The sequence below is a fragment of the Pyrus communis genome, chromosome 11, assembly GCF_041283825.1.
Source record: "Pyrus communis isolate YQ-2024b chromosome 11, ASM4128382v1, whole genome shotgun sequence".
NCBI classification, from domain to species: Eukaryota; Viridiplantae; Streptophyta; class Magnoliopsida; order Rosales; family Rosaceae; genus Pyrus; species Pyrus communis.
This window is the reverse complement of record NC_142575.1, coordinates 19,667,510-19,681,539: the sequence shown is the minus strand read 5'-3', so window position 1 is coordinate 19,681,539 and position 14,030 is coordinate 19,667,510. Positions and strand designations below refer to the sequence as shown.

The 14,030-nt window shown below is 37.2% G+C and overlaps 1 protein-coding gene across 1 annotated transcript; it reads right to left on the bottom strand.

The window, feature by feature from the left end:
• Positions 1-2,367: 2,367 nt before the first annotated feature.
• Positions 2,368-4,218, bottom strand: LOC148693016 (alpha carbonic anhydrase 7-like). The gene is made up of 5 exons (XM_088679539.1): positions 3,909-4,218; positions 3,358-3,797; positions 2,990-3,154; positions 2,820-2,873; positions 2,368-2,656 (listed from the first exon to the last, which is right to left on the bottom strand). The coding sequence occupies exons 1-5, from the start codon at positions 3,997-3,999 to the stop codon at positions 2,567-2,569; spliced, it is 840 nt and encodes a 279-aa protein (XP_088535665.1). The 5' UTR covers positions 4,000-4,218; the 3' UTR covers positions 2,368-2,566.
• Positions 4,219-14,030: the final 9,812 nt, after the last annotated feature.

Sequence of the window (14,030 nt, the reverse complement as noted above, 5' to 3'; positions counted from 1 at the left end):
GTGTGCCCTTCGATGTGTGTTTGTTGGTTTCTCATCTCACCAAAAAGGATATAAATGTTATCACCCTGAGACTCGGCATATGTATGTTACTATGGATGTGACCTTTTCTGAATCGGAGTTTTTTTATGCCCCCGTATCTTCATCTTCAGATCACCAGGGGGAGAGCTCTAGTGGTGATCTGGAATGGTTGGACTTGGGAGAAAATACTGTGGTTAATGTTGAGGCCGTGCATGCTGGTGCCGTGCCTAATGCGGCAGTGATCATACATGCCGTGCCAGAAGTTGCTGCCGAGAGCAGCATGCCGTCAGAAGCAAAAGATGCTAGCATGCAGTCAGAAGCAAAAGATGCCGAGAGTGATCCGCAGTCAGGACAGTTCATTGTCGAGCCTACTTGTGTAACCCCCTCTCTCTCTAGCTCCACGGTGATGCCTAATGATTCTTCTCTGAATAAACCTGAGGTAAGTATTGTGGATGATTATGTAACTAATGCAAGTACTGATGTAAATACATATAAGCTGCCACCGAGACAAAATCGGGGTGTGCCACCTGATAGGTTTTCTCCGGAAGGCAAAGTAAAGTATCCGATAGCCAACTATGTCTCATGCAATGGTCTTGCACCAGAGCGTAAGACCTTGATAGACAATATGGAGGCTATTCGAGTACCAACTCGTGTGGATGAGGCTCTAAAGGATCCAAAGTGGGCAAATGCAATGGATGAAGAAATGTTGGCGTTACAGAAGAATAATACCTGGGAGGTGACGTCCTTGCCGGAGGGAAAAAAAACAGTTGGATGCCGGTGGGTGTTTACCGTCAAATACAAAGCCGATGGATCAATAGACAGGTACAAAGCAAGGTTGGTAGCTAAAGGATACACCCAAACATATGGTGTAGATTATCAAGAGACGTTCTCTCCGGTTGCCAAGATGAATACGGTACGTGTTCTAATTTCTTTAGCTGCTAATATGGACTGGCCATTAAAACAGTTTGATGTGAAAAATGCTTTCCTCCACGGGAACTTGGAGGAAGAAGTATATATGGATTTTCCTCCTGGATATAGTGCTGGCAGAAATACCGGAGTATGTCGGTTGCGTAAGTCTCTTTATGGGCTTAAGCAATCGCCTCGTGCATGGTTTGATAGGTTTACTCGAGTTATGAAAAAGTTTGGGTATTATCAGAGTCATTCTGATCATACATTGTTTGTTAAACAGAGGCATGAGAAAGTGACAGCTTTAATCATCTATGTAGATGACATGATTATTACTGGAGATGATTTTGATGAGATTTCAAGGTTGGAGAAAAATCTTGCGGCTGAGTTTGAAATGAAGAACCTAGGGGATTTGAAGTATTTTCTTGGAGTCGAAGTTGCTCGATCTTCGAAAGGTATTTTCTTGTCACAACGTAAGTATGTTTTGGATTTGTTAAAAGAAACTGGTATGCTGGGATGTAAGCCAGTAGATACTCCTATTGTTGAAAAACACCATCTATGTTTAGATCCGAATCAGAAATCTGTTGATAAGGGAAGATATCAGAGACTTGTAGGGAGACTAATTTATTTGGCTCATACACGTCCTGATATTGCTTATGCAGTGAGTGTAGTAAGTCAATTTATGCATTCACCGAGTATAGATCATATGGCTGCTGTTATGCGCATCTTAGCATATTTGAAGTCTGCACCTGGGAAAGGAGTTTTATATCGGAAGCATGGACATTTGAGGGTTGAAGGGTTCACAGATGCTGATTGGGCAGGAAGTGTGGGTGACCGACGGTCTACTTCGGGATATTTTACTTTTGTAGGAGGAAATTTGGTTACATGGAGAAGTAAAAAACAGAAGGTAGTATCAAGATCATCAGCCGAGGCTGAGTATCGAGGGATGGCTCACGGCATTTGTGAGATTCTCTGGCTTCGAAAACTCCTTGAGGGGCTTGGGTTCAAGCCAAAGGAAACCATGAGACTATACTGTGATAATAAGTCAGCAAGGGATATAGCTGATAATCCGGTACAGCATGATAGGACAAAACATGTGGAAGTTGATCGACATTTTATTAAAGAGAAGCTTGAAAGGAAGATTGTGTCAATACCTTTTGTGAAGTCAGAGGAGCAACTTGCAGACGTTCTAACTCATGCAGTATGTAGTCGAAGGTTTGATGATTCACTTGTCAAGTTGGGCATGTGTGATATCTATGCACCAACTTGAGGGGGAGTGTTAGCGTGAGTCAATATTAGGAAAAACAGGGAATGTAAATAATAGGAGTCCTTTATTAAGTAGGTTTGTGTATATGTTATTTGTTTCCTTGTAAAACTATAATAGTACTGATGTATATATATTTCAAAACAAGTAATAGAATTATTGATTCCGTAAAAGTTCTATTTGTATCACATATGTTATATGACAAAATTGTGATAAGTCTACATTACTCGTATAATACAACGACGTGACTATCATGATAACCAATTGATTCTGCTCAACATATTTAGCAAGTGGGAGAGCAATAACATGGGAAACATTTCCGATTGTACATTAAAAAATGTGGTGAGAAACTCTCTTTTGATAGGAGTTGAGATATCATCAGTTATTTGTGCTCCCTTTTCTTCTGTCAAAGACCTGGATCTCTCGAAGATTAAGTGGTTGTACTGGCCTTGCATTCATCTCTGCATACTGATCCAAAAAAGAAACAAATAAGAAAATCAGATATATGTGAAACTTGGCTAAGCACATACGATTAATTCATTTATTATCCAACAGTCAGATCTGCAAAGATATGATATTTTTGGGTTGGGGAGAGCTTTCCGAAAAAGAGTAGAGATGTGGAAACACTTACATCATGCACAGCGACTCGAAATAGCTTTACTTGATCCCTTGAGACTGTTCTTATCTGTTGGAAATATGTAAAATGAATTTGGTAAAGAGTCCAAAGTAAAAAGGAAGCTTCATATATGAACTTTATATGATTTTGAGGGTTTTATTAAGGAGGACCAGTTAATTAATCACCTTTTTATTGATGGTCCAAATAACGCCTTCAGTGCAAGGAGGAACAGTGAGTGAGCCCATGTATCTGTAATAGTTTTTCTTATGGATTTTAATTTCTCGGGGATCAATTGTCCCTGTGTTTCTCTCTTCCATCTGATCCATCATTGACTTTACATGCCCTGTCAACTGAAATCAATCCACAACTAGCAACATGTTAGGACAAATGTACTTTTCAATTTTCATAACCTACAACAGTTATGTTGAGATTTAGACGATCATTCAAGGCAAAAAAATTTACCAGCATTTACAATCTGGCAACTTGTGTATTCATGTTTATTGGAACTTAAGCAATCGAGAATTTTTTTTTGATCTATGGAGTACGTATGTACCTTAGAAAGGAAAGAGTCAGGGCGACCAATCTTGTATAGGACGCCAACAACAGCGATCTTGTTTGTGACTTTGGGATCGGAGCTTAGATGAACCATGTGGAGCTCCATGTCGTACCTCCTGCCATTGACGGAATGCTCGGAAGGGGAGTGCCAGTGAGATTGTTTTAGCAAATACTGAGTACCATTTATGTGAATTGATCCAGCGTTGCCCTCCCAGTAAATCGAAATATCGTGGCCTCTATTCTTTACGGTGGCATTACAAGGATTGTAAGAGATGTTGAGCTTGCCCAAGTTTGGGACTAACGTGACCCTGTGACTCGATAAATCAATAGGAGATTGCATGCCTCCATTCTTGCAGGCTGACCATTCTTTCTTCATCGCTCCCCACTGCTTCGGTCCCCTTCCACTTCCCTGAAGATAATCGAACTCTCGTTCATCTTCTGCAATACCAATATGAGTGTATCCACTTGTGAATAAACTTGCGACGAAAGAAACAAACAAACAAACGGAACAAGAACATATAGGTATGTACTGTAATTTGTTGTGCTTACCAACTTCTTGAGCTGTGATCGATGTTGCGGAACATAAAAAGAATACTAAACAGAAAATGTATATGGGTTGGCTTTGATGCGACTTCGTCATGTTTATGTTTGTATCAAAGAGCGGATCAGAGATAAGTGGTAATTGCAGTAAACCTCTTCCCTTTCCGGTGAGGCTTCTATGTGTCGCAGAATCGGAAAAATGCTTGGACTAGCTAGTATAATATTACGGTGGAGGAGGTCAGGCGATCAGAGCTACAAAATTATGCAGATGGGTTTTAATTTAATTAGTACATGTATTTATATATAAACATATATGGATGAGAAAAGCAGATATGTAAAGCGTGTACTATGACGTATATATAGCAGTGAAGCTTCTTACCTGTTTCTGTGTTTCTCGCCCGCGTATGAACGCGGCGCTCGGATGTCAATAAAGAATGAACAAGGACAGGTTGTTTACACATAGACATCGGTGTTTTCGGCCACTTTCTACTTAGACTAATTATTCAAAGGAATTTCACCCTTTTAGTTTAGACTAGTAATGTTTGATCCTTGTTTCTTAGAAATCAACAAAAATAATTCATAAACTAAAATGTTTCTTTTTTTTTTAGGATCATAAAGTAAAATGTAATTACGCTATTGCTTTTCGGTCTGACTAACTATCAAGTTACCACTATTTTCATACTACCAATCAATGGCGATATTTTTAGCTCACTTAAATGTTTCATTGGTGTCATGTGAGTCATTTTTCATATATGCTGGATTGAGGTTGATTTTAAGTAAAAATAGACGTAGCATATGCGATGAATGATAATAGAGTAGAGAGATTTTAACTTTAGGATGGTTGTAATTGGTGGACGGTCCTATTAAATAAAATCTTTCTCTTCGCCTTCATTTTTATTTTATTTTATAATAACGTAGATATTAGATTAAAATACTGTCGTGCATGTGGGCGTAAGTTGATGGGTTAGTCAGGGAGTTGGAAGAAATGGACAGAAACAAAAGGCCTCACCAAGGTGTCGTGGCACACTAGACTTAGACTAACAGTGTAGGACAGGGGCACATTAATTCGTAACGAGTGACGAAACTTTTAGAATCAGATGAACACCTGAAAGTGACTACAAACTTCCGACCTTCCATCAGTCATCGTTTTAGCTCTTTCATTTTATACAACCATTGTCCGTGACCACGGTCAGTTTTTCTCTCAATCATCGGACAGTCGATGATCATTTGGTCTACTAGTAAGTCACTTATTTTTTAGGATGAAAATCAAATCTCATATCACGAATTTAATTTAATAGATAAAAATAATATATGTTCCTTATGATACGAACAACTATAAAGCAAATTGTGATATAGTTGTCATTTTTTAAATTTTGTAGGATTTGTGTGAAAACTTATTTTCCACGAGCACCAAGAAATTGTTCAGAAAAACACATCCAGGAGTTTTCTAAAAGCAAAATTAGTTTTATCATATTTTATGGATAAGACTTAGAAAAAGAAAATCGGTTCACACGTTTTCCTGGTTGTTGCAACCTGCAATTTGTAATTGTCCAAGAAAAGACTACCAAACCCTTGAAAAAATTTGTATACATAGAAAAATCCATCAACATGTGGCGGTGGAGAAAGGGGTGTGATATTCACATACATTTTTTTACTTTTCACACACCCTTTTAATTTTCGGCCGTCTGATCAAATGAATTGAAGAAGATCAACGGAAAGAAATTAACAAAAGGTATGTGAGAAGTAAAAATAAATGTGTGGATAGCATATCCCATAGAGAAATTCTTTTGTCCGGAGACCAGACCAATTGGCCATACGACCCTCACACACACAAAATCGTCGCTACCCTACTACTGATTTTTTTATGTTCATTCGGCCCTATTTGTGTCTTATCCCTTTCACACAACACATGGACCCACCACCAACGGTGGCTGCACTTAAGACCTTCTCGTGACGGTGAGGTTGGAGGAAAGGAAAAACTACTTCTAAGCTAAGCAACCCAATTACGTGCACTGAGCTATCATATAATTGGATACAGATATCCGATTACGTGCAGTTATATATCATCTTCCGCATTGCTACTCCGACAACCAAATAGTAGGCATTATTTTGGGGAGAAAAGAAAACAAATGGTAAGTAGTTTTTTCTTTTTCTTTTTTGGGGTGAAAGTAGCAGGTAGTTTTTTTTTTTGATACGCGCCAGCAAGGACTTTTGGAATTATTAATTAGTTGATAGTTGAATTTGCCATGCCAACCAATAAATATATTTTATACAGGAGCTTGTAAATTTGCTCGATATAAAGGATTAGGTTCCCTCAATTTAGTAGTGGACTCAACGTGGGTTATTGGTTGTTCATGACTCTAATAGCTTCATGATCTCAATGTATATTTGTATATGACTCACATACACAATTGTGATAAACTAAAAGAATAAGTAAAAATACTAAATTATTCAACGTGCTATTTCTTTTGTGCAACCCTATGTATAATTATTTGTAAATTTACTTCTTTCTCTTCTTTTGTCTTTCTTCTCTTATTTCTTGTGTGCGACCTTATGGTCCCCATGTTGCGTTTGATAAAATGTCTCGCTCGACAGGTCTCGGTAGAAATCGACAAGACACAACATAACTCGGTAGGTAACAATTAGGAGCTCGACCAATGAAATTTTTTGGTTGAAATTATGATTATCATTTTAAACTTTTGACGATCGAATGAAATATATGTTGCGCGCTTCAATAATCTTTTACGAGGTCTTAATGTATAGTTATGTTTGTCTAATCTATATTACCCTCAAAATAAATTGACAAAATTATTAAAAAAAATCAATTCTAGGAGCTTACACAAAAAGGGATGTAATCGGAATCTAGGCATATCTCGCTACACAAAGAGAAGAATCAAGCTTCTCAACAATTGAGCTAGTAAGAGTACAACACATATGAATACACGAGTGTCTACCTGTGCACAACTAGCATCTACTAGCATATCTAGCCCCTATTAGAAATATTGTATCACATGTAAATATCCTATGGCTGCATATATCTATACTTAATATATAACAGACCATGTGGTGAAAATAAATCACCAACATAAGTAAATAATTTATATGGTCATCTAACCAATTTCTATTTAAGTCTCATCCAAGAATACTTAAAAGCATTTAATTTCATCAATACAGTGTAAAAAAAAAAAAAAAAAAAAAAACAGGTGAGTTTTGAAGAACAAACTTCTTAAATTTATATATAAATATATAAAAATAATAGTTAATTTGATGGAATATTCGATTTTTTTATACCGGAATTTGTACTCATCTTTATCATACTTCTTTTGTTTTCCAAGAAGATTGGATCATTAAAAAAAGGAGTTTATAACTTAGCTCCTTCCTTTTTTTTTTCATTGAGCTTCTATTGTTTGTTGGGTTTTTTTTAGATCCACTTACAGAAATTATGTGTGTTTCTCTTTGCCTTTGCCTAGGCTACTCAAGCTTGTACCTGTAAAACATTACTTTAGTACTAATACTAAGTAAATTCTAAGGTTCACTAAAACTTTAACTCAAATGTGATAAGTGGCTCCAAATTTGTACAAATGAAGTGCAGACGTGATTTGTGACATTGAATAACCTTGGGTTAGGTCTCGGGTCCTCACGCATCACTTCACGCACTACTGCACATGCCACCATCGTCATTGACATCGCGGGCATATGCGCTACCGTACTCACCGCCGTTGATCGGCGAGTACACACTAGGGTATGTTGGTCATTTCACACTTATCGGAGAGCGTCGTGATCGCTGTGTTTCGCCGTTGAAGTAGAAATTACAATTTTTCCCTTCAAACTTCAAAAATTATAACTCGATCTTCGTGACTCTGAATTCAATTTTGCTTTTGCCCACATACTCGTGAGTACGTAAACTAATTCAATAAAATAAGAAAACATGAGAAATTGAAATTAAACTCAAAGGTCCATAGTTATCCAAGATACCCACACTAGGGTATGTTGGTCATTTCACACTTATCGAGAATAAAATATATTATTTTAAGGTACAGGTTATAACAGCACACTACCATCAAGAGTGCCTTATAACTATGTTCCAAATGATCATTAAGATACGGGTCATCCACATTAATTTTGGTGTATGCTTACCCCCAAAGGGAATTTCGAGTCTTTTCCTTGGTATTTACAAACTTTGGGTAGTTTAATGATTAGTATAGTGTTTTTCCACATAGACGAGACTTATCCTGAGGATTACAAAGGCAAGCAAGGCAAGAAAGTTATCACCCAACTATGTATCAGTGAGTGGGCTTTGTTTTTCAAGCGTGTATTTGTGTGTGTGTGTGTGTGTGTGTGTGTTATTTGATGATGTTCATAATTATGAAATTATGGTGGCATGATGTCACATACTTTATCTGCTCAACACATATTTTATCTGCTCATCATGCATTCTTGCATCGGTATCTATAATACTCGTTCGAATCAGGACTAGCTTCACGTGTATGTTCACATTGCACTGTTATGCTCACCTTGGATCCATTGTAGGTGTCGACATGTACTAGTTGCACTTTACTTCTAGGACTTGTATGTGATGCACTAAGACCCAGGTTCATGTGTATGTAGTACAAGAGCGTAGTATTTTATACCCAACCTATTCATGTAGCTACTTTATGCATGGATTTGTGTGTCTGCATATGTTGATGAGCGCATTATACTATATTGTTGAGATATTGTGGTTTACCATATACTTGAAATATTGTTGTGTACGGTACTTGGTATTCATACTTATCTGTAGTACGATTTTAGAACTATATGGGTTTTACGGGCAGGGTTATTATATTATGAAAAACAAAGAATTTATTAAATCCTTATTTTTTCGTACTCACACTTTCTATTTTGTGCCCCTCCAGGACTTAATAGCTGTATTTCTATGACGAGTGAGGGATTACTAGAAGATTATGGCCTCCACTTCTAACAAAGTAGGAATTTGTTTTCTATTAGTCGTGTAATATCCATCATTCTAAAAAGAAGAATAGTCTTAACTTTACTACACTATTATCTATAGGCTGGCACTCAATGCATTTGTAATAGGGTTCATCCCACATTGTGGACTCTCACTCTTAGTTTAATTTAACTTTAGACTTCAATTTTAATTTATTCACACTTTTTACACACTAATTGTGCTTATGGCTTTGTCACCTTTGGGATGTTGGCCAACACACCTTGATTTCAAGCAACGTTTTGAGAACAAGTATTTATCTCTAGAGTATAAGGCAAGGAAAATGGATGAGTTCATAAGCCTGAAGCAGGGGAAGATGTCAGTCACAGAGTACGACCAAAATTCATTGACCTATTCCGCTATTGTCCTGCCATTGCCACCAATCCCTTTGAGATTCACTATCAGTTTAAGAAGGGAACCCGCAAGAGACTTCGCTCCTTTGGCGGCATTTGCATGATGTAACACTTATCAAGAGTTCTATGAGCCTCTGCTGCTTGTCGAGGACTCTAAAATGCTTCTGGCGACGATGATGTTGATGAGGGTGCTAATACTTAGCAGAGAAACAGCAGAGGACAATCATCTTTTGGTCTATAGAGAAGCCAGAATTTGTAGAGGAGATAATAGTTCGGGACTTTCCAGTGGGGGTTATAACCCCAATACACTCCGAGAATGAGGTAAGTCTACTGGCAGTTCCTATTTCCATAATCAAAGGGATTCAAACAATTCTAGTGTTTAGTTATACCATAGGTGTAACAGTCTTACCAACAACGAGTGTAAGCAAATGAGCAACAGATGCTACACTTGCTGTCAACATGGACATAAAGCTAGCCAATGTCCCTCCCGAAACCAACAAAACTAGCTCACGCAAGTAATCAATCAGCAACCGAATATACTCCTAAGACCATGCCCCTACCAACAGCTAGGGTGCGTATATGCCTTTTACACCAGGGCGATACTATTTAGTATCCATGAGGTGCTTATCAGTTTTCGGTTGACATCACGCAGTATCAAGGTGGTTATCCATAATATCGGAGAGGTGATCCACAGTACCAAGGTGCCAGCGCCTAGTAGTATGAAGGTGGGCAACACCATACTATTGATGTAGTGTTCAGTAGTGTGGGATGATAGTAGACACACGGCCGCATCAACAACATCACCATCCAGGATGAATAGTTTAACCTCAACTTGATCATGGGAACGTTGAACATTCTAGGCCTCTTTGATAAACTCTTAATTGATCTGGGTTCCACCCACTAGATCATATCCTATTTGTTTGCTCAAAAAATTCAGCCATACTCTACTCATGGAAGTGAAGTCCGCTACGTCTAATAGGAGTACCAAGTAGACCTGACATTTGTGTCGTGTTTTTTGTGTCATACACGTTATCTTAACGGGTCGTGTCATGTAACACCCGTTAAAGTAAACGGGTAACATGATCCGATCCGAAATTAACCCGTTAATATTATCAGGTAATATGACTCGACCTATTATCCGTTAAAGAAAGTAAAATTTAAATCAATAAATAATGAAAATGAAAAACATAATGGGACCCAAAAAAAACATAATATTAAATTAGTATATGCATACCATATTGTCACATAAAAATTACTTCAAAACATAAAAATTAAAAAAAAATATTAAAAAAATTATCTTTCAAGTATTACATACTCTAAAATAACCAAAAAAACATTAATACATTACTATAAAATACCAAATATTGAAGGATATGCAAAATGAATAGAGTTGCATTTCAAGGTTTAGGAACCTTGCACGTTCATATATGCCTTCATATTTTTTAGACTTGTATATTAATGATGATGAATTTTATTTATTTGGAACTCCTTAAAAATATTATTCATGAGGGTTTGTATGCTTTTAAAAATTCAAACAATGATGTACCCATATTCAACGAACATGATGCGATCATGAGCCTTTGCATATTTTTTTTTTACATTTGTCGCACTTGTAAATTAACTATTATAATTTTTTTAATGTGTTTGGTATTTTTAAATTACTTGATACTTTTATTTTTAATGTATTTTATAATTTTTTAATCTCATTCTTTGTCTATAGTATACTATAAAAATAAATAAATAAATAAAACTTAAATTTTTTTAATTTTATATAGAATAATAATACAATAATTGTATATTTAATATATAATATATACATATACTTTATGGCTACTGACACACCCCGACCGAGATCAAGGCATGCTGGCCGTCACGTGGAAGTGACGTAACCATATGCACAGTCCAGAAGCGAATAAAATAATAATAAAAGTACGAATAAATAAAATCCAGCTTTACACAAAGTAAGAGCATACATGTGCAAGCGTAAGTGTGAAAAACAAAGTTCAGAACACGAAGACCTAATGCAGTCTATAAGAAATAACACTACAAAAACACACCCAAAGGTGGTCCTACACTGGTGATAATCTGTCGGATATGCGGGGGAAATCCTCTGGGAAGCCACCACAAGTACTAGCCAACTAGAACCTGGAGGGGCGTGATGCGGGAATTTATACGCACAAATTAAACCCTCTTTTTGACAATTGTAGTAAGTATGTAAGTAGGGATCGTTCTGGACCGGGGATTAGGAGGGATTGTTAATCACTTGGATTTGACTCAAAAACGTAAAAACACAATATAAAACACTATACTAGACTCAAAGAATGCAAAACTAAACTTTAAAACACTAAGACAAACCAAAGATTCAAAATGCTTTAAAAACACAAACTAAATTGATTTCTAACTAAATTGAACAATAAAGTAAAGGGGGATTGAGTTTTGGACGAGATTAAATTAAATGGACAAATTATAATTAAGGGCAAAATGTAAATATGAATGTGATGAAAATATGGATGATGGAATAGCTAAGGGGTTCTTCTCCACACATGTTACACTTGCATACAAGATGATTTTCAGTTGGTCTTTCGATAAATTATGAAACTCAACACCCCGGGTTAATTAGGTCCGCTTAAATTAACCGTCAAGTTCTCCTTTAAGTTTAATGAATTGGATGGGTTTGCGCAACGCAATTCACAACATTCTCCAAAAGTCCTTTACGTGAAAAGCACAATAAAGATACAATCAAAGATCATTAAGCATCATGAAAACTATAAGTGTTGACGAGGCATTCGTTACTATGATGAGCATGAAACTAGTGCCAAGAATTCATTTAACGCGATTGTTTATAAGCAACCTCCACTACTTGTGAATATAAGTTCATAACTATTAGGTGAAACTCACTTATATTCTAGCGTCATATTCATGCATGAAAATTAAGCGTGCACTCTCAATAAACATACATAAATAAGTTATCAATCAAACGGTTAAACAAATTGAATCCACAACTTATGAAATTCCAACCAAAGGTAATCAATTCATAATGCAAGCATAAACATATATTTCGAATCCCCCCCTAGCCAAGGGGGGGTTTAGTTCCTCATACGTACAAAACAAAGAGAATTGAATTTAAACATTGAATTCAAAGGAAAAGAAACACCTAAACATTCCAACAACTCAAACTTGAATTGTATGAACGTTTAGGCCCGCTTCTCTTCCTCTTTGTTGTAGCACAAGGTCTAAGGTGAGTTTTGGGGATTATGGATGATGTAGAATGATAGGTTTTGTGGAATGGTGAAGGAAGTGATGGTGTTTGGATTAGTAGGGAATGGTGCCTCAAGGCACGGCACCAAGGGCAGTTTTTGGTGAATTTCTGAATATGGAACAATGAATTCATTGTGGCTGCAATGGATGCTTATTTATAGGTGAATGAAGGATTAAAATAGGGAATATGACAGCTAGGAGTGTGGCTGCAATGAAGGAGAAAAGCTGGAAAATGCTTGCTGTTTTGCACGGCAAAGGATTTGTGTTAGGTGATGGGTGAATGTGTTGGTTGAATTAATGATGGAAAAACAACTAGGATGAATGATGAAAGGGATTGCTAGGTTGGAAATGCATGTGGAGTGGCTGGAAATGAAGGGGAAAGCCACGGCAAGGTGTGGTAGGAATGGGTGAATGTGCATGTGCTGATTTATTTGAAGATGCATGTGCAATGGCTGAAAATGAATGTGTTTTGCACGGCACAAGGGTGGAGAATGAATGTGTGGCTGCATGGTTGAATGATTAAGAGTGAATGCATGTGAGTGACAACTAGATTTGCTTGGTGGAAAGCTGGAATTGAATGGTTATGCACGGCATGGGTAGTTTTTGGTGCATGTGGCTGCAATGTTGTGCAATGATGGAGGAATAAGTGCATGTGGCTGAATTGGTGGTGAATGTGCATGGCAAAGAATGGATTTGGCTGCAATGGTGTGTAATTAGGCTAGGGTTTAAGTGCATAAAATGGACCCAAATTACTCCCCCTTGCATGGCAAAGAATGGTGTTTGTGTTAAGCCCACGGCAAGGGCTATGTAATTGGGTTAGGCCATTGTTTTGTGTCCTCAAGTGCATACAAGGCATCCAACACTTTGGCTCCAAGCATAAGTTATCCATCCTTAGCCCAATAATGCTCCAAAAGGCCCCTAAATGCACTTCTTTGCTCCTTAAGCCCTTAGAACCTGAAAACACACAAAAGAAGCATAAAGGACTAAAATAACTAAAGAAACATAACGTAAATGCACGAGAACAAGCCATTTAAGTCACATGAATATGCTCCTATCAGGGCGCAAAACAAAAAGTGTGAGTGGGCAAAAACAAAGCTTTTCAAAAATCATTTCATAAACAAGTTCTAACCCCTTGCCGTAAAACCTGTATACTTCCCAGAAAAGTAGAATATACATATATATATATATATATATATATATATATAAATCATGCTCGGAAATATGCCATGTCAAATATCTCTAAATAGAATGCAAGTGTTCAGGAATGTCAAATCAATGCCATGTAATCTGTCAGTGGGAGTCACCTAACGTGACCTGTACAGCTGAATCTAGAGCTTAAATCACCATCTCACTAATTATGCCTGCACATGAGTCGGAACCACCTAAAGTGGTCTGTATGACAGGACTGGGTGTAATATAAGTACGCTCAAGTGCTACGATCACGTGAAGGCTGGGCGAATAATCGCAGGTCACCTACGAGTCGGAACCACCTAAAGTGGTCTGTACAACAGGACTGTGCACCTAACTTGGATCCGA